The 19,269-nt window shown below is 41.1% G+C and overlaps 1 protein-coding gene across 6 annotated transcripts in view; it reads left to right on the top strand.

Moving 5' to 3' along the window:
- NDRG2 (NDRG family member 2) overlaps window positions 1–9,508 on the top strand; it is a 43,095-nt gene extending 33,587 nt beyond the window's left edge. For 4 of the 6 annotated variants that reach the window (XM_087713739.1, XM_087713736.1, XM_087713737.1 and 1 more), the window contains 6 exons: window positions 2,748–2,799; window positions 2,963–3,010; window positions 4,018–4,053; window positions 5,792–5,843; window positions 6,429–6,462; window positions 7,562–9,508. In XM_087713739.1, the coding sequence (XP_087569865.1) occupies window positions 2,748–2,799; window positions 2,963–3,010; window positions 4,018–4,053; window positions 5,792–5,843; window positions 6,429–6,462; window positions 7,562–7,760 (421 nt within the window). In that variant the 3' untranslated portion in view covers window positions 7,761–9,508. Of the gene's footprint in view, window positions 1–2,747; window positions 2,800–2,962; window positions 3,011–4,017; window positions 4,054–5,791; window positions 5,844–6,428; window positions 6,468–7,561 lie in introns of all 6 variants that reach the window. The other 2 variants (XM_087713738.1, XM_087713741.1) reach the window with 2 other exon arrangements.
- The last annotated feature ends 9,761 nt before the right edge of the window (window positions 9,509–19,269 follow it).

Below are 19,269 nucleotides of genomic sequence, written 5' to 3'. Positions count from 1 at the left end.
AATTCTTAAGGTTGAATTATTAAAAGGGAAAATTTAGCAATAGGGTGAAGTTATATATATTTACCAGTTTGGTGTAATTTGGCATTAAAAATAATGTATGCAAAGAAGTTGCCAGCTAATAAAAAAAAATAAGGGCTGACCTGTCTTTATGGAATGTAATATCCTGCAAATGAAACTTCTCACAGTATGGAAATGAAAATGATGCCAGAAAAAGGTGTGGTTTAAAGCATTAAAATCTGACAACTCTTTATACAGATGTTTGATGTCTAAACACCTATACCCTAGGTTTTAAAATCATTAGGGAGAAAACCTGAAAAAGAACTTTTTAAAAATGCAGCAGTGCCCCCCTCCATCTGCTCTTCTACTTTTCATTCTAATTAATTGTATTCTAATTAACTTATACTTCTCTATTTTTTTTCCTATCTTCTTTGCTCCTTATTCTGAATCATCAGGACTTATAATTAATTAATCCAAAATAAAATGTGTCACCATGTGAATAACTTTTAGAAGTGACAAGAGGGAGACAGAAGTCACACTGCTAGCTCAAAGAGTGTGTTGAGGGACTAAAAAAAGACATGTCGTATGTTAGGTCTAAATATAAGAACTGGCGGCTTCTTTTTCTTTTCCATGGGTCCCTGTTTAGAGGCTGGACTGAAAAATTACCAATCTTTGTCTGCTACTGATGTTGCTGCTGTTAAAAATCCAAATATTCAATTCCCCTTTGCTATTCTTACCTGTCACCTACTAGCTTTCTGGATAATATAATGTCTGTATAGACAAAGAAATCCCCAAGGAGTGCTAAAGGAAAGAGCAATTTCATTTCTGTTTGTGCAGCCCCAAAATCCAGAATTTATATAAACTCAGCAAGACATCTGTTCAGGTGTTCATGCCAGCTACTTTGGTAGAATGCAAAAGAGTCCTTTGATCCATGTGGGACTTGATTCTTCTGCCAAATTCAAGAGGGAGTTAGGCCTCCCGCTTCTATATTTTTGCTCTAAGGGAAAATTAATTTTGCTGCTCTTGTCTTATTATATGTAAGTCCTACACAGAAGAGGCCAAAAGGGGGGTAAGGGAGGAACAGCAAAATACAGTAACTTTTTTGCTCTCTGTCAAAGCAACCACAGAAATTCAGCAGCAAGCCACTTCAATACATATAAACAAGCCTGGCTCGTTTCTCTTTGAATGTGTTTAGAAGGGGGATTTCTAAACAGAGCCCCCTCGCTTATTCATGTTGGAACTTGGATCCACAGAATGTCTGCCTCAATTTTTCAGAGGCAGTCTCGTGCAAAGAAAGAGCATCTGACTAACATATGATTGATGTCCCTGCCAAAAATCTGCAGCAATTCATTGATGCATCTTTTGGGGCCACACAAATTGGTTTAAAATGGGTAATCTGTGGATTGCCCACCCCTTAAATTAAGTGAGTTTATGGGGCTTTTCTTTGAAGTTCCTCCAATTGCAAGAGAAAGAACCAATCCCGAGAATGTCTTGCTGCAGTAGTGTCTCCATGTCCTGTTTTTCCAGGTTTCAAGGGGAATGTTTATTGGATTGAGAATTTGTTCTTACAATAAAACTGTCATTTGAAAGTTTGAGGTCCTTATAGCAACTGTTTCTTCAGCTATGCTAAACTGGCTGTGCTCACACTACAAATAAACCCAAACCTAATTTATTTATTTATGACTTAGCGTGGTTCGTGAACCCAGATTTGGGGGTTTAAAGCCATGGTTAAGCAAATCAAGTTATTGCCTGAACACTGCCAATCAACAGGGTGGGGGGAGTCAAAGGCACAGTCCGACAGAAAGAGATGGGGAAATACAAATACGTAGCGCATAAGGCACGCTCTTCATTTTTTGTTTATCTCGCCTTATCTCGCTTTATATTAACTGCCCATGTTCCCCATGACTCTCCATTCTGGCACAAGAGAAATATTCGTCACTAGAAAGAGAGATAAGAAGAAGTAAACAATGGAGGAGAAAATAACAGATCAGCGCTCTCTCTCTCTCTCTCTCTCTCTCTCTCTCTCTCTCTCTCTCTCTCTCTCGCTTTCTCTCTCTCTCTGCGTGTGCGTGTGCCTGTGCCTGTGTGTGTGTGTGTGTGTGTAGGCAGAGAAAGAAAAGGATTCTAGTCTTCAGCACCTACTTTAATTCTTGCACAGCAGCAGCCCTGATGATCGGAATGATAACTCCAGCCCTTCATAGTCCGTAGATTCTGGCTGCGCTGACACAGCAGGCTTAACTAGGTTTCTAGAAAGCGAACTGCAGGATGCATTGGCTTTGCATTCAAATCTTAATTTAGCATGATAAACCAACCTGGTTATTTTCATTGGTTTGTGAATCAAGGTATTATGTGTTCTAAAAATGATTAACTTGGTAACCAAGCATGTAGGAATGCTGTTTCTGTGACTTCAGTTTTTCTCTTCCTTAGTCTCTCCCTTCATATTTTCCCTCATATTAGCCCAACCTATCTGGCACTACTTCCAAATCTTTTGATCCATAATTCCCACACACTTAGAAACAAAAAGACAAAACTAAAGTTTGTTCTTGGGGTTTTTGTTGCTTTGACATTTTGATTATTTGGTTACATTTCCCCCCCCCCTCTGTGATTAGACTGTTTATGCTCTTTTACATAACTTGGAGTCAGTCCCTAAATTTGTAGGTCCAAAATTGATTATTGCAAGCAATTTATAGTAATTTGGCCTCCAATTCTAACTTTCCACCATTTTCCCTTTTTTCCTGTCCTCTTGCCAGATGTCCTATCATGCTGGTGGTGGGAGACCAGGCTCCACATGAAGATGCTGTGGTAAGTGATGAAGACTTCTCTTTTTTAAAAACTTCACAAAATGGTAGGTAGATTCTGACTATTATCTGTCTTTTGTTTTTAACCTACCTAGAAGCAAGAATGTTTTCTTTCTTACCTCGTGTATATTTTAGATTCAAGCTATCTACCATTCTTCTCTTTCCAGGTGGAGTGCAATTCCAAACTGGATCCCACCCAGACTTCTTTCCTCAAGGTAGGCTATGCATTTCAGACAGGGGTAGGATTCAGTCGGTTCGGGCGAACCAGATGCTAATTTTACATCTGGTTTGACGAACTGGTAGTTGAAAGGATTGGCTGGCCCCACCCACCCCACCCTTCCCTGGAATCTCCATTATTTTGGATGCCAGGTAAGTGCAGGGCCCACATGGAGGTTCTGGGAAGGCAAAAACGGGCCTTCTGGATGTCTGGAAACGGGCTTATTTCCAGCCTCCGGGGAGCCTCTGAAGCCCAGGGGAAGGCCATTTTGTCCTCCTGGAGGCGCAAGGAAAGCCTCCGGAGCCTGGGGAGAGTGAAAAACAGGCCTCCCGGAAGTTTTATAATTCCAGATATGGGCCCTTTTCCAGCTTCCGGAAGGCTTCTGGAGACTGGGAGAGGCTGTTTTCACCCTCCTGGAGGCTCTAGGAAAGCCTCCGAAGCCTGGGGAGGGCGAAAAGCCCCCACCACCATAGTGCAGGAGGCTAAGAGCCTCACCCACCCAGCAACCAGGCAGAGAAACGGTTGCTAAAATATTTGAATCCCACTGCTGATTTCAGATACAACCAAATCCCAACTTGCAAAACTCTTTCCAGGATTATGTTGGGCTGCAGAGTTCCTATCCCTGCAAGTTATGTAGGGTGATAAAACTGGTGGAAAGGAGTTAAAGTTAGGTCCATTTTCAGTTACCATTTTGCCTGTGGTGCTACTAACATTGATCATGCCATCATAGATTATTTTTCTATATTTTTTTGAAAAGCAGAAAGTAGCAAATTTCCAACTATTTTTGAGTTGAAAAAAAATGGGCATTCCCCATTTGACTGTGGCATCCAAGATCATATGTTATTATCCTACATGGGAGCTGCAGACCAAATCAACAATCTCATGTAAATATATCCGATCACACATTTTCCCAACATGGAACAGCTCCCAGACCAGATTGTCATGGAAAGAGTTATCCTTTTTTAGGCAAGTGTCTTATTTAGGTTATTCTTTCTTATATTGCAGATGGCTGATTCAGGAGGACAACCACAGCTGACACAAGTAAAATATACTAATAACCCGATACACAGATTCATTAACAATTAATTTTGCATTTCATAATATTTTTAAAAGGCAGTGTTCTTTTCTGATTGTATCATCCTTCTATTTGAGTATTATTTAAAAATGTATGGGTTAAAAAATTATTAAGTTATAGAGTATTATAAAATACAAAAGTAAATAGAAGAGCAGTGAGAGGGGAGGGGAAAGGGAGAAGAGAAGTGAGGAAAGATGGGGAAATAAAAAGAAGCATTGACTTACGATTCTGTTACAGTAAAATAAGGCATTCACATCAAATCACAGCTTTTTGCTTTTCAATAATAGTATGAAGAAGTTATTTCTATTAAGATCTACCAATCTAATCTGTAAAACCCAAAGTCAGAATTTCATTCTTTTCCACATCAAGCACGAAGTTCAGAAGTGGTGTCCTTGTAGAAATAAAACTACTTCGGTTCTTTTCTTTAATCAAAGTGGTCAGTTTTGCCATTTCAGCCAACTCCATCAAAACTTAAGTTTTAAGGTTTTTGCATTTGTTGTATGCTTACATATGATTGCAGACTTGTAATATATTCAGTCAATCCTGTTCTCCATACACCATTCGAGGTCTGTACACAGAAAATTGAATTAAAGTGTTATTGTTATCAATGCAGAAACATTGAATTATAATCTAGATTGGTTTATAGGGCTAGACTAGAGCATACAGTGCAGTGGGCTGAAATATAGCTGACTAGTTCTTACCTTAGTTTGCAATTCAATAGAGCTTATAATATCTTTTCTGAGAAACTGGAAGAAATCGTAGGTAATTGCTAAGATGTTGTACATACACTCACCAAATAAAATCTCATTAAACAAGGTGTTCGTTTTTGGTTAGGAAAATAACATCTCTTCTGCTCTACTCCACCCAATGTAGTCATGCAAACATATGTCTGCAGAAGGAAAAGAACCTTGTTGAATGGGAGAAGTAGACAAGAAACTTGTAGGCATTTCTGAAAAAGTATTCCATACCAGTTTGAAAACATCAGGCATTCCCACATAAACAACATTGGAGTTGTGAGCTGATTGACTTCCAATGAAGTTCTTCAATGTAGTTGAAACCACTATGAATCTAGTTGGTGTATTTCTCCACTAAGGGGACACTTGCTTTGTGCCCTTTTTTGGATCTTGAATTTCAGATCTTTTATGAGAAAAGTGATCTGGATAGTTTTGCTGCTATTTCTTAGAAATCCATTTTTAAAAAAGCAGAAGAGAAATCCCGAATTTTGACAGTTCCTTCTAATCTTCAGCACTAGATTAGCCCTCCTCTAAAGCTCCAGGATCCTAGATCCTGTTTTTATTTTTCTGTTCTTTTGTGAACAGTGAGTTTTGTAGCTGTAGAACCTGCATGGCATAAGTTTCACTTCTCATTCTTGGCATTTCAAATCAGTAAAAGTAAAAAATAAATAAATCACAGACTACCTCCCAGCATTTTTGAGAGTTTGGGGCGTGGAGTAGAATTATTGCAATGGATCATTTCCCATAGTGTGAGGAAATCAGAATTTGTTTTAATGAATTTCATAAAAAGAGATTTGAATGGGTTCCATGTCAGATGTTTTTCTAACCTTTGGTGTCCCCTCCCCACAAATATAGTCGATGAGCAGTAATTTGGAAGCAAATAATTTAACCTTTAGGATTTTGTGCCCCACCCTTTCTTTCCATATATGCATTTTTTAATGTTTTTCTCTGCTCTTTTTCTGTCTTTCAGCCTGGGAAACTGACAGAGGCATTTAAATACTTTGTGCAAGGAATGGGTTATAGTAAGTATTGGATCTGAGAACCTCTGTCCCATTGCGCACCCCCCCCCCCAAAGTTCATACATTATTGGGTTGCAAAACCTGTGTTTCATCTAGCCAAGAGCAGAGACATTCCTGACAAGGTCATTTTGTACCCTACTGTAGATTGCACTCACAAAGTACACCAAGTCGTAGGTTTTTTTAGATGTAGTTTAATAAATAAACCAGAGTTATATTAGCTTGCTTAACATGTGAGGTTATAAATAATGTTGGCTGAGATTACAAACTAAACTAGAAAAAAAAGAACATTGTCACTTGGGATACTATATGGACACGCCATAATTGATTCCTGGGACTGCCTATTTCTTGGCTGGTTCTTGCACCCAAAATGATGCTTCTAGATAATTGGGATTGCTTATAAGTTCTCCTTTTCTTTGAATCCCTCTTTCCTCCCCACTTGTACATCCACCTTCTCTCCATAGCTATTTAAAGCTCAGTTCCACAACCTATCAGCTCAGCCCTTCAACAACAACCATTGTGGAACATTCATTCCAAGTACAAGTTCTCGATCAGTTTAGCCTAAGAATATCATTTCCTATTTCTCCTCAGTCCCACATGTATTGGACAAGAAATTGAGCCAGGGGTCAGGTACCTTATGTGGTATTTCTCCCTCATCTCCCATAATTCTCTCCTCCAACATGTCTGCTCACCTTTCCCCTGGTTATTTCACTCCCCAACACACAACCTCCCCTTTCCACTAAAGAACACCGAGTTGTTTGCTGTGGTAGTAGAAAAACAGAAGCAGGCGTTGTTTTGTTTGGATTTCTGTTGTGTGCCCAAACGGGGATGATCTTTGGTACGTTATTACAGAAGGATTGCCAGCAGTCCTGCACTGTGGTTTGATTTCAAAATTAGACCTCTCACTTGATTAACCTTTTTATGCCAGTGTACTAATTGCCTACAAATGATCTGTTGCACTCCATACCTTTAAGAGGTTCTTGTTACATATTGGGGAAGGCAGGGGCTGATGGTATGCAACTTCATTGTTTGGCACCAAAGCCAGAGAGCCAAGTTGAAGATAAGTGCCAACTGTGAAGAAGAGAATGTGTAGGCTGTCAATAGAAAACATTTGAAAATAACAAGGTGTATATGCTTTCTATCCTAGAAGATTAGAAATTTTCTCCTTGTTTTTTTCTCTTGCACCAAACAGGCTTTTCTTGAGAGGTGCTTCCCTTTCTAGGTTCTAAGCAACCCTCACTTCCCCTTGCTTGTTCTCTAAATCTTAGAGAGGATCCAATATGCAAGGAATTCACTTGGGTGAATTTTAGACCAGGGGTCCTCAACCTCCGGGCCACAGCCCATTACTGGGTTGTGGCCTTTTACTGGACCATGGTCTGTTCAGAACCAGGCAACAAAAGTGGCAAGTGACTGCACACGCTTGCGTGTGAACCTCCATTTGTGCAACCAGTGGGCTAGAGCTGCATGCAATTATGTGCTTGCTTGCCACTCACACAGAACCATTTCCTTCTCTCCCCTCACTGGTCCATGCTGGAAAGGTTTAGGACCACTGTTTTAGACTATTCCCTGATTGTTGCTGGTATCTTCCTTGATATGCTCCCTTCTTTTCACACAAGTGCCACTTGCTCCATCATTGGTTGAATTCAAAATGAGCTCTTGATAATTGCCTTTTATAATATGCAAGAGTTTTATCTAACTTTGCTCATTTTTTCCTTTCTCCACAGTGGCCTCATCCTGCATGACGCGCCTTTCTCGCTCCCGCACCGCCTCTCTGTCCAGCGCCACCTCGGGGGACGGGAATCGCTCCCGGTCTCGCACTCTGTCCCAGAGCAGCGAGGCAGGAGCTCCTCAGCCACCTGCCCCCACCATGGAGGTGTCCTGCTGAGCTCCGAGCCAGGGGATGAGACCGCCTCCCACCTCTGAACAGGACTCCTTCTGCTATCCCACAATGCACTCCGGCCACTGGGCCAGGTGACGATCTCCCCTAACGGTACTAAAAGTCCAAGGAGGCCCAGATGGGATGCAACTTTACTCTTTTAAAAAAAAACATTAACTCCCCCAACCTTTAAATCCAGCACATCATATCCACCTTCCTTACCAACCTTGCCTTCCTTTCTCCCGTAACTTAAAGCTAGTGTTGTCAGCCTTTGGTATCTATAGTGATCCTTAGTACCTAGGGAGGTATGGATGGAAGACTACACGTTTTCTAAATTATCAGATAATCAGTATCTCCTCTGATGTTTCCCTTTGACCTCCAATTATCTTGCACATGTAGATTCCTTGATATAGGAGATCTGGATTATCATTGGGCTTTGTTTTTCCCCCCTGTATAATCATAACTAACCCTTGTTCCTCCCCCTAAATCTTGAGCGATATATTCTTGGAGTAGCCGGATGGCATCTCATTGCCTTGCAAGCTCTCTCTTGTCCCCTCTGGAGTGTACATAGGAGGAAAATAAAAATAAAAAGCAGGATTTCACAAGTGAGACGCACAAGCCCCAGTAAGGACTTGACTTGCTACTGTCATGCTAACCTAGTGCTCCCAAACAGGAGTTGCTTTTCCTCCACCCAACCCATTTCTACCCTTGTACTTGTCTGGCTTGGTCTCATCTCTTCTGATTCCATCCATCTAAGTGGTCTTTGAGGTTCTGGTTCCTTCCAGAGGCTTAGACGTGTTTTTGTTTTCATTCACCTTTTAAAATAAAACTAGATTCTTCATTCCCCTCCCGTCCTGTAAGATCTCTCTTGGCTTTTATTTTTATAGTTTTCCCTCCTCCTGTGCATATATTCTTCCCTGGTCAAAGGCTACATTTCCGCTTCTTTGTCTCCCTTCCCTTCCACTTTCATAGATGGTAGCTGCTTTGTGGTGTGCATGCACAGTTCCTGCTAAGACAGCAACTGTTTTCTGCGATTGGGGCATTGGGAGGCTGGGCAAGATTGAAATGGGGGGCACTGGGGAGGGTGGGATGGTTCCTTTTGGGGAATGCTGGGGGCAGCGGGAAGCTTGAGACAGATTGCACTATTGCAGCTGTGCTAGGCACAAATGACAATAGCCAATGTGTCTGTGGTTTCACATAAGGAGATGAAAGGAGGAGACACCGACCGTCATTGGCTGTGATTTTTTTTTTCCTTTGCACCAAGCGCTGATTTAGTGGGTTCTGGCTGTTGGCTTTGAGCGGGGCTCCTGTAGTGCCATGGAGGAGGAACTCCTGTAATCGGATTCTGACTGTATCAGTTCTTTTTAATGTTATCAGCTGTATTAAAGACCTAAATGCTTAGATGATGTTTGCCATGTTGATCTCACAAAATAAGGAATACATGATGTTTTAAGGGGTCAAACTTCTAACTTTGGACCAGCTATTGGGGGTATCAGTATGTAAGGTTTTGAATGGTATACAGTCTTGAATAAGCCCATAAGGCCTCCAGTGGAACCAGAAAGGTATTGGTCCAACTAGAAGATATCTTACTTATTCCCTAACCTGAACAGGCACTGGGAGTTAATTGCTCAGTTGCCTATAAAAAGGGGCATTGTTTGAAAAGGACTCCAGCTGGAGTTTTAACTCCCACATGTAATGGGATCCTTGTATTTGAGAATGTGTGGGCTCTACTTTATTTTTCCCAGAGCAGTCAATGGTGAATCCCTACTCTTAACAATAAAAATCTCTAGAGGAATCAGTTTTTGCTTCGTTTTTATGATAGATGGATAGTCCATGCATGCAGGCCACAGGCCATAACAGCTTCTGTTCAACAGGGAAGATCACCAAAGAGTGCTATATAAATCAAAGGAACAAGGCTGGACATCAGATCAGCATTGAGTAGCAATAGAAGAGAATATAAGTAGTTCAGGATTGAACTGTGGAGTCCTTGATGCTCTCTGCATTGGTTGTTTGCTTGCATCATTTTGCTACCTGTCTAGGGTAACAAAACAAGTTCAGAGAGCACCAGACTCCACAGCATTCAGTATTTCAGGAATGGATATTTCAGCTGCCTCCAGGAAATTCACAATAAGCAAGATTGAGCCTCCTCAATGAAATCTGATACCAAAATGGGGACCTTAGGAAGCAAGAAATCACTTTGGCAAGAGTTGAAAAATATTTTTTATAGATTGGGGAGGCAGCTTCTGCCCTTCTCCCCCCCAAAAAACCACCCTGTCCTACAAGAATTGAGGTTGTTTAATTTATTGTCCTGCAGAAAAGAGAAGCAAACAATGGAGCTCCTTACAGATTAAAAACTGGAGATACAGGCTTAAGATGTGGTTTGCTTATATATTTAGTAATCCATATTTGGTTGAGTTCATGAGACACATTAAACCAGGGGTAGTCAACCTTTTTATACCTACCACCCACTTTTGTATCTCTGTTAGTAAAATTTTCTAACCGCTCACCAGTTCCACAGTAATGGTGATTTTATGAAAACCTAATGAAAATTTTTTAAATAATGCTATGATTTTTTTTTTAAGTCAATTAAATTTAAAAAAAGGAAAGTGCTTCAGTATCGGAAAAAACCTTTACAGCCCACCATGAAAACTGGAACGCCCACTAGTGGGTGGTAGGGACCAGGTTGGCTACCACTGCATTAAACTATAAATAAAGATTTACAAATCACATTGATCAGTCACCCATCATCCCAAGTCAAAACCAGACACATCACATAATCTATGTGAATCTAATATGGCCATGGAGATGTTAGGAAAAATTGGCTAACCTTTTCTTGCAGGTCCCATTAGTAATGTATATTATAGTTACAGGATATTCACATACGAGTTTAATAAGGTATGGAAAGTAGGTAGTACATGCTATCTTCTTACTGCTGATGAGCTGAGGCTGAAAAATGTTCTCATGCCTATAGATGCCCAGGAAATTGGCAGCAAAGATGAGTGTTGAACTGCCCTAATCATGACATTCTAACAGATGCAGCTTCCCTAACTTTTTGCTCCAGCAATCTTGGCTCCAAGATTCTGCAATAAAAATAATAAATCCTTTGGTTGTGGGCCAAATCTAAAATTAATAGCTGCTTGCTACCATTTAGAATTTCCACTTCACTTCACAACCTACTCTGAAAGATTTGCAAAACATGTTCGAAGAGGCTGTTCTCATGGAGAGATCTGTATTTACTATCTGTATCAAAACTACTTCCTTTCTTAGGTAACAATTTGCCACTAGCCCTGCTGACTCAGGAGAAGGCCAACGATATGAAGCTACCAAGTTGTCCCTCTCTGAATGATTATCCAAATGTATCAGGGGAGGCTACAGAACACTTGCCTTATGCATATTTATTTTGTTTTATAGCCTACGGCATAATGCTCTGAGAGATAATATTTAATGGCTTCTGGTCTTTTCTTTACTGTTCCCTCCACCTTCCTCAAGTTGTTATTAACAATGAAATGGAAGAAAGAACAGTACAGAAGCTACTTTCACTTTTTTACCCCAAAATAAATTTAATAGCAGCTTCAGGTGAAGCACATTTGGTTCTAGGACAAGAAAAAGATACAGGTAGTCCTTGACTCATAACCACAACTGGGATCAGAATTTCCATTGCTAAGCAAGGCAATTGTTAAATGAATCGCACCCAGTTTATGACTTTTTCCCCATGGTTATTAAGTGAATCACTGCAGTTGTTAACTGAATCATTAAGTGATTCCAGCTTCCCCCATTACTTTGCTCATTGGAAGCCAGCTGGAATAGTGAAAATGGTGGTTGTGACCCTGAGGACACTGCAACCATCTAAATCACCGGTCACCAACTGGTGGTCTGCGAGAAAATTTTGGTCGTCCACAGAAAAATTATTTGCATTTTTTATATTGCACTAAATCAGGGCTCCTCAAACCACGGCCCCTGGAATGGATATATGCAATGAATGTTTGTGTTGGTGCAGAGAGTCTCCCTCATCAGGGTCTTTTTGTGTGGGTCGGAGAGGGGCAGAAATTCTGATGGGGTCTGCTTCAGCTTCCTGGTGTGGCCTCCTAAATCATTTCAGTGCCTATGTAACTTCCAACAGTCACTAAACAAATGATAGTAAGTTGAGGACTACCTGTATTATGAGAGGGATAAAAATGACCAGTTGTCTGATTTTCACATCAGTCTTGATAAATAGCTGGCTGAGGATAGAAAACCGCAAGAAACTGGAAATGTGAGGGGTCTGATCAGATTAGACCCAAGCAACACCCTGGACTATACCATTTCAACCTGCAAAAGAAGGCTCAGCATTACCCGAGGCATTTTTTGCTGCAAAATACAAAATCCAGGTAAAAATAATTGATTCCACATTTTGAAGTTGACTGAATAAGCAGTTGTGAACAACAATGTGTCTGCTCATGCCCCTGGAAAAAAACAGCTTAATTTAAGGGATGCAGCAAAGGCAATGTTCTCTCCACAGGCACAAACACAGCTGTTGTTGCCATATACGCACACACATTGCTGCTATTCCCCTTCTCCCCTCCATCCCATGTTGAGCCAGAATCAATGCTCTGTGCAAAATGGGGCCAGCCCTGGTTTTCATTTTTAAAAGAACTGAAAAGACAAAAAAAGGCAAAGAAAACGCTCAACAACAAAACAACCCAATCTTCTCCCACATTAAAAAAAAGAAAAGTTTCCTTAAAATGACAAAACATGGACATGGAGACATGGATTAATTTATTACAGATGTTGTTAACATATTTTTTTTATTTATTACTGATTTCATTAGATTTTTTTTTAAAGAAATAAATAAAAGGGGGGAATGAAATGGTGCCACTGTGCAATGCGTCAAACCATCTCTTGTTAACTTGTAGCATAATCTTCCGGCCGAAAATCTCTCGCCCAAGCACCCAGGGAAGGGTTGTTTTTTTTCACGCCTGTAAAGACAAGGCTGTTTTCCACCCGAACTTTCTGTCCAGTAAAAGTTGACCTTTTCTCCAACGCCAAAAGTGTAAATCTTCCTTCCCTCCCCCCCGTTTCTGCCAGCAAATAGCCCCAAGATCAAAACAGCTCGCCCGTTGCCAAGTTCTCTCCCTCCTTTCCCGCCAAGGAAGACCAAAGCCTCTTTATTGTCAATTCTCGGAGAACAAAAAGAATATCAATCTTTGCGGAACCGCGGAGTTCTCAGCCCGCAAAAGGTCTCGGCCGGGCTCCAGACCACGTGACCGCGCCCGATGTTTTCACTCCAAACTGAATTTGGGTCCGGTCTCCCAATTCCTCAAGAGGGCTGGAAGGCTCTTTTGTTTAAAAAGGCAGCGGCGTGGAGAGCGGAGATTGCTATGCAACAGCAGCACCTCAGGCAGAAACCCTGCAGTTCGCTGGGGGGAAGGGGGAGAGGGAGGGTGGGTGAGTGGTCAGAGGGTCCCCTTGGAGGCGCGCGCGCGCGCATTAGGAAAACATCATTGCATCTCCGGTACATATGCCGGATCCCAGCTACTTCAACTCTGGGTTTTGCCATTTCGTGGCACCCATTTTGAGAGGCTTAAAAGGGGAACCGGATACATTCAGAAGGAGACTAAGGACCATTATGCGACTATAGGTAGTCCTCAGCTTACAACAATTTGTTTGGTGACCATTTGACGTTACAATGGCATTGAAGGAAAATGAACCATTTTTCACAGTTACGACCATTGCAGCATCCCCAGCAGAGGTGGTATCCAGCAAATTCTGATCAGTTCTGGAGAACCAGTAGTGGAAATTTTGAGTAGTTCAGAGAACTGGCAAATACCACCTCTGACTGGCCCTGCCCCCATCTATGCCTCCTGAGTCCCAGCTGATGGGGAGGGAATGGGGATTTTGTAGTAATCTTCCCCTGGAGTGGGAAGGAAGGGAATGGAGATTTAACAGTATATACTTCCCCTGCCATGCCCACCAAGCCACACTCACCAAGCCACGTCCACAGAACCAATAGTAAAAAAAAAAATGAATCCCACCACTGATCTGCAGGGTCATGTAATTTTATATTCGGATGCTTGACAACTGGTTCACATTTGTGACGGTTGTAGTGTCCCGGGATCATGTAACCAACTTTTTGCTAGCAAAGTCAATAGGAAAGCCAGATTCACTTAACAATCATGTTACTAATTTAGCCACTTGAGTGATTCACTTAAGAAATGTGGCAAGAAAAACCATAAAATGGGACAAATTTCTCACTTAGCAACATAAATTCTGGGCTCAATTGAGGTCGTAAGTTGAGGACTACCTGTAGTTCTGACAGCTGGTTTCTGATTTATAGAAGCTGTGCCTTAAATACACAGAAGATGTATTAATTTATTTTCTTGCCCATCCTTGTGGACTTCCTGGATGCACCTGATGTGACACAAAATGCTGGGCTAAATGCCACATTGGCTTGATGGAACAAAGTTATGCACTTCACATAATGTTACATTATCTAATAGCTATATAATATACAGAATATGATCCCCATTAAATTCCAACTAAACAAACCTCTCCTTTTTGAGCTATTTCCTTGCAGGCTTCCTCAATGCTTTTAACAGTGGCTGAGCTTCTAATGTACTACCTTCATTGGAAAGGCTGGGATACATTCAGATATGTATCTGTCTTAAAAATAGCTCATGTTGAAATATAGAGTTAAACATTAGCACAGCAAATGTTTTATGACATTTTATATTATGTCATAAACTTTTATGATAATTTTATGTCATAAAATGTTTTCTAAATTTGCCAAATTTCAATTTCACAGAAGTCTGGGTCCTAGGTTTTTGATGCACTCTGTAAATTAGGTACCATTTGAGGTACCTCGGTTGGAAAGATTCTGTCATATGATGTAACATTTCTTCCAGTTACAGGGATTAGAGGTTTAGTATGTCCCCAAAGTGCTTTTCCACAAGGCAACTGGATTTTCTTGCTTTTCACGCAGATTAACAGAGTTGGAAGGGACCTTGCAGAACATCTAGTCCAACCCCCTGCCCTAGCAGGAGACCCTACATCTGCCTCTACTTAGGATCAAACTCACAACCTCCTGATGGTGAGGTGAGAGCTCCACCTCTCTTTGAAGATGTTTTGCTTCTCATCTAAGAAGCTTCTTCAACTCTGACTGGATGGTGAGGAATGGAAGGATTTATACTCCTTGCAGACAGCTAATCATTTGCATTCTTTTAGAGAGTCATTTGTGTAAAGACAGAGTGAATTAAGAGAAGAAATGAAAAATTGGCCTTATTTCCCCAGCCTGGAATTTTTTAAAAAAAGATTTAGGCTGGATTGGTTTTTGCATCAGAAGAGTATATGGGGAGAAGCTGATGCCCAATTGCAGTTGTAGACAGTTACATGTAAAGAATTGGGAGAAGACACACATTTGAATGGAGATACCAATAGAAACAATACAGATGATGTCATATCCCATAGAGGCCATCTACAGCATGTCAAAATTAAACAGCCCTTTCTCAACACAGGGTAGGGATTTGACATCATCTATCTCCAGTCTACAACACAGTTCTTTCAGCACCTCCAAGAAGGGGCCACACCCATTTGCACTGCTCAGGTGACCCTGAGGACACAGATAAATCTCCTAGTGGCCTCAATGACTCTAAAAGAATGCAAATGGCCAGCTGTCTGCAAGGAGTATAAATCTTTCTATTCCCGACCATACAGTCAGAGCTGAAGAAGCTTCTTGGAGGAGAAGTGAAACGTCTTAAAAGAAAAACAAGGAAGTCCAATTGCCTCGTGAAAAATATTTAGAGTTTAGTAGTATACAGATGAAGCATGCGGCCAAAGGGCATCCAATTTAGTGCGCACATCCTGTTGTGTCATTCATTCAGATTTGGTGCTGTGTATCAAAGTGTTGTCCTATAATCTGCATTGTTTCTGTTGGTATCTCCATTCAAATATATTTGTCTTGTCACAATTTGTTACATGTAACTGTCTGAAACTGCAACTGGGCATCAGCTTCTCCCCACATATTCTTCTGATGTAAAAACTTAGGTTTGCCATTATGTCTTTTAAGAAAACTGGCAGAATTATTCACTAATTGGTTTAGTCCGTTAAGCAAGATGCACACTTAGTGCTACACCCTGACACATTTAACCAGAGGGTATGACTAGACCTGAGTAGACCAGGTTATCTTAACCTATCAAACTATATCAAGGTTTTCATAGCCTATCAAGTATTTTTCCTACAGCGAAAGAGGGCATCTCACAATAAAGTGCTCCAGGGGTGGGTTGCTGCCAGTTTGGCCCGGTTTGACTAAACTGGTAGTCGCGGTGGCGGGAGGCACACTTTCGGGAATGCTCAGAAGCATTGCGCGAGCACGATCAAACCAGTAGTAAACCAGTTAGCAACCCACCACTGAACTGCTCCTCTTAATTACTCCAATACAACCCAAATCTTTTTTTTTAATTCCAGGCTGGGGAAGTAAGGCCAACTTTCCATTTTTTCTCTTAATTCACTCTGGCTTTACATAAAACCTGGGAAGTTATCAAAAGCCCCCCACTTTCACCAAAAGCCCCCCACTCTGAAGGATAATCACATCTTAGATCAACGACAGCTCTGGAGAGTAAGATCTCTCTCAGCCCAATCATGGTATCCAAGGTGCCTTCTGTGGAATATGACTGGAATCAGTCCAAGCAGGCTGCCAATTTCCCTCACCATAACTGAGGGGTCCTGTTTTACTCATGGTCCTTCGAGTCAATACAAGAAATTGTAGAACTAAAAATGATCTCCAGAACTGGGGCATTAGCTCTCAGGAAGGCTACAACGAAGCCTCCAACCCATCCTCCTAGAGTTCACCCATTATTTTGTTTACAGGAAAGCATGCAAAGCATGGATTGAGGATCACTGAGTTCTAAATCACATAGTTGGGGTGGGGTGGGGGATGGACAAGTGAACTGTAAGATGAAGGAATCGGTGCCTAATTGCTTCTCCCTTGGCTAAGCCAGGTTTATTTTCACATTCAAGTTTTGTTTGCTTGGGCTTTCTCACCATCTCAAATTTGGTCCAGTTGTTTTGTTTTTTTTAAAGAGTTTCTCTGCTGACAAAGAGTGTCCTAATTCCTTTACATAATTTCCTTCCAATGTTCCCTTGGGCTGCAAAGAATAAAAAGCAAGAATAGCCCTCTTTGACCATTCACGTAGCACCACCTGGTGGTCAGTTCTATATAGGACATTGAAAGAGTAACTGGCATAAAAAGTTTTCCTCTGCTTCACCTTTTGATCTTGTTTTAGGCATTTCCAAGTTTCTCTGAACAAAGAAGCATTTTGAAACTTGGTCTTGACAATCCAGGAGATGGTTACACCATTCCAAAGGGGTCTCTCTCTCTCTCCTCTCCTCCCCCTATTTATTTATCTGTCAAATATCTACACTGGCCATCTTACCTAAGGGACTACTAATAGATGTGAAAGAAGCAAACAAGTTGTTCTTAATTTTATTTATTTTGTACAAAATGCTGGGCATCAAAGGGGATGCTTATGTCTTCTCTGGATTTTTTAAATTATTTGTTTAGATTGGTTTTCTGTTTTTTTTTCCAGGAGATTGAAAAATATTATACTCCCTTTCCCAATCCCCCCATCCCCATAGTAATGTTTCAAGATAAATTAGGCTAATAAATTGGCTTGAAGTGAGTTTCCATGGCTGGGTAGAGACTTCGGCTAAGATCTTCCCAATCTTAGTGAGACCCCTAAACTATTACATCATGAAGACTTTTAGCTCCTCAACCACAGAAATATTGCAGCTCCTATTAACATTTTTCAATTTTTAAATAGGAATTTGGTTGGAAGCTGCCCGGAGTTTGATATAAGATGGGTGACTATATAAAAGTCATTAACAAATATATATAAATAAACTTGACCACTGAATTGTTCTTTTTAGAGAATGCTTATGCCCTCTCGGTTTTCCCATTAATTCTCCATTGCTCCAGATTAGCGAGCCTGCAGACAGAAGAGAGTATTATCTAACTTTACAGATAATCCTTGATCTTCAACCACTTCATTTACTGACCATTCAAAGTTACAATCAATTTGAAAAAAGTGACATACAACTGGCACTTACGCTTTTAACTAAGCATTTAGTCAAAATTCAAGACATTGGCAAAAAACGGGCCCTATAGGCTGACTGGAAGCTTTGAAACGATCCATTTCCAGCTTCCAGAGGGCCTCCAGCGGGCAGTGGAGGCCGTTTTCGCCCTCTCCATGATCCAGGAAAGACTCCAAAGCCTGGGGAGGGCAAAAAACAGGCCCTATAGGCTGATTGGAAGTTTTGAAACTATCCATTTCCAGCTTCCAGAGGGCCTCCAGGGGGCGGGGGAGGCCGTTTTCGCCCTCTCCATGATCCAAGAAAGACTCCGGAGCCTGGAGAGGGTGAAAAATGGGCCCAACAGGCCTACCGGAAGTTAGGAAATTTCTGGTAGGCCCGTTGGGCCCGTTTTTTGCTATCCCCAGCTTCCGGAGGCTTTCCTGAAGCCTGGGGAGGGCGAAAACTGCCTCCCCAGGCCCTCCGGAAGGCCAAAAATCAGCTGGTCGACACGCACATGCACAGTGGAGCTGACGGCTCACATGCCAGCAGATATGGCTCCACATGCCACCTGTGGCACACATGCCATAGGTTCGCCATCACAGGTCTAAACAATATAGGTTCTTTACCCCACTCATTTTTATTATCTGTGTTCTTAAATGGAAAGTTACAAACTACAAAGTGAAAATAATATGAGTGCTTGATGTCACTATTGAACACATATCGGAACTAATTCCTTGAAATTAAATGCACTCTGCAAATCATAGGAATGTTTTAAGAGATATATCGTTACTCAGACTTCTATACAGATGCACTTGAACCTATTACTAGCATTTACGAGATTTCTGGCAGTTGAATAAACAATATCATTATTAAGAAGCAAAATGGTAGATTTTTCTACGGTATTCCCCATTCTGATAGTTCTAGCAAAGTAGCAAAATCCAAATATAAACTCCTAGAGTTCCTGAATCCGATCCCATTCTCATGGCTGGAATCAAAATTAAGGCAATCCTGAACTGATTCTATACCCTCATCTTGAATTTTATCTGGAATAGATGGAAGCAATTCACAGCCTTCTGTTTTAAATGCCATCCTCCCATTATGTTTTTCAACGATGCTATCATGTCTCTCTTCGTTTCGGTCTTTTCAAGTATAAGTATATCCAGGGCAGAGTCCATAAGAATCTACCTTTTAGTCGTAGCCCGATTGGTTGGTTGAGTTGGTGAAACTAACTACTGATAGTCCTCGACTTACAACCATAGTTGAGCCCAAACTTTCCATTGCTAGGCAAGATCATTATCAAGAGAGTTTTATCCCATTTCACAACCTTTCTAGCCAACGATGTTAAGTGAATCACTGCAGTTACTAAGTTAATAACACAATTGTTAAGTGAATCTGGCTTCCCTATTGACTTTGCTTGTCAGATGTTGCAAAAGGAGAATCATATGACCCTGGGACAGTGCAACCATCATAAATATAGTTGCCAAGTATCTGGATTTTGGTCATGTTAACTAT

This window comes from Thamnophis sirtalis, unplaced genomic scaffold, assembly GCF_051295495.1.
Source record: "Thamnophis sirtalis isolate CommonGarterSnake01/CBP01778 unplaced genomic scaffold, rThaSir2_p1.2 scaffold_4, whole genome shotgun sequence".
NCBI classification, from domain to species: Eukaryota; Metazoa; Chordata; class Lepidosauria; order Squamata; family Natricidae; genus Thamnophis; species Thamnophis sirtalis.
Note: the sequence above shows the minus strand (reverse complement) of the source record. Positions and strands in the feature narration are given on the sequence as shown.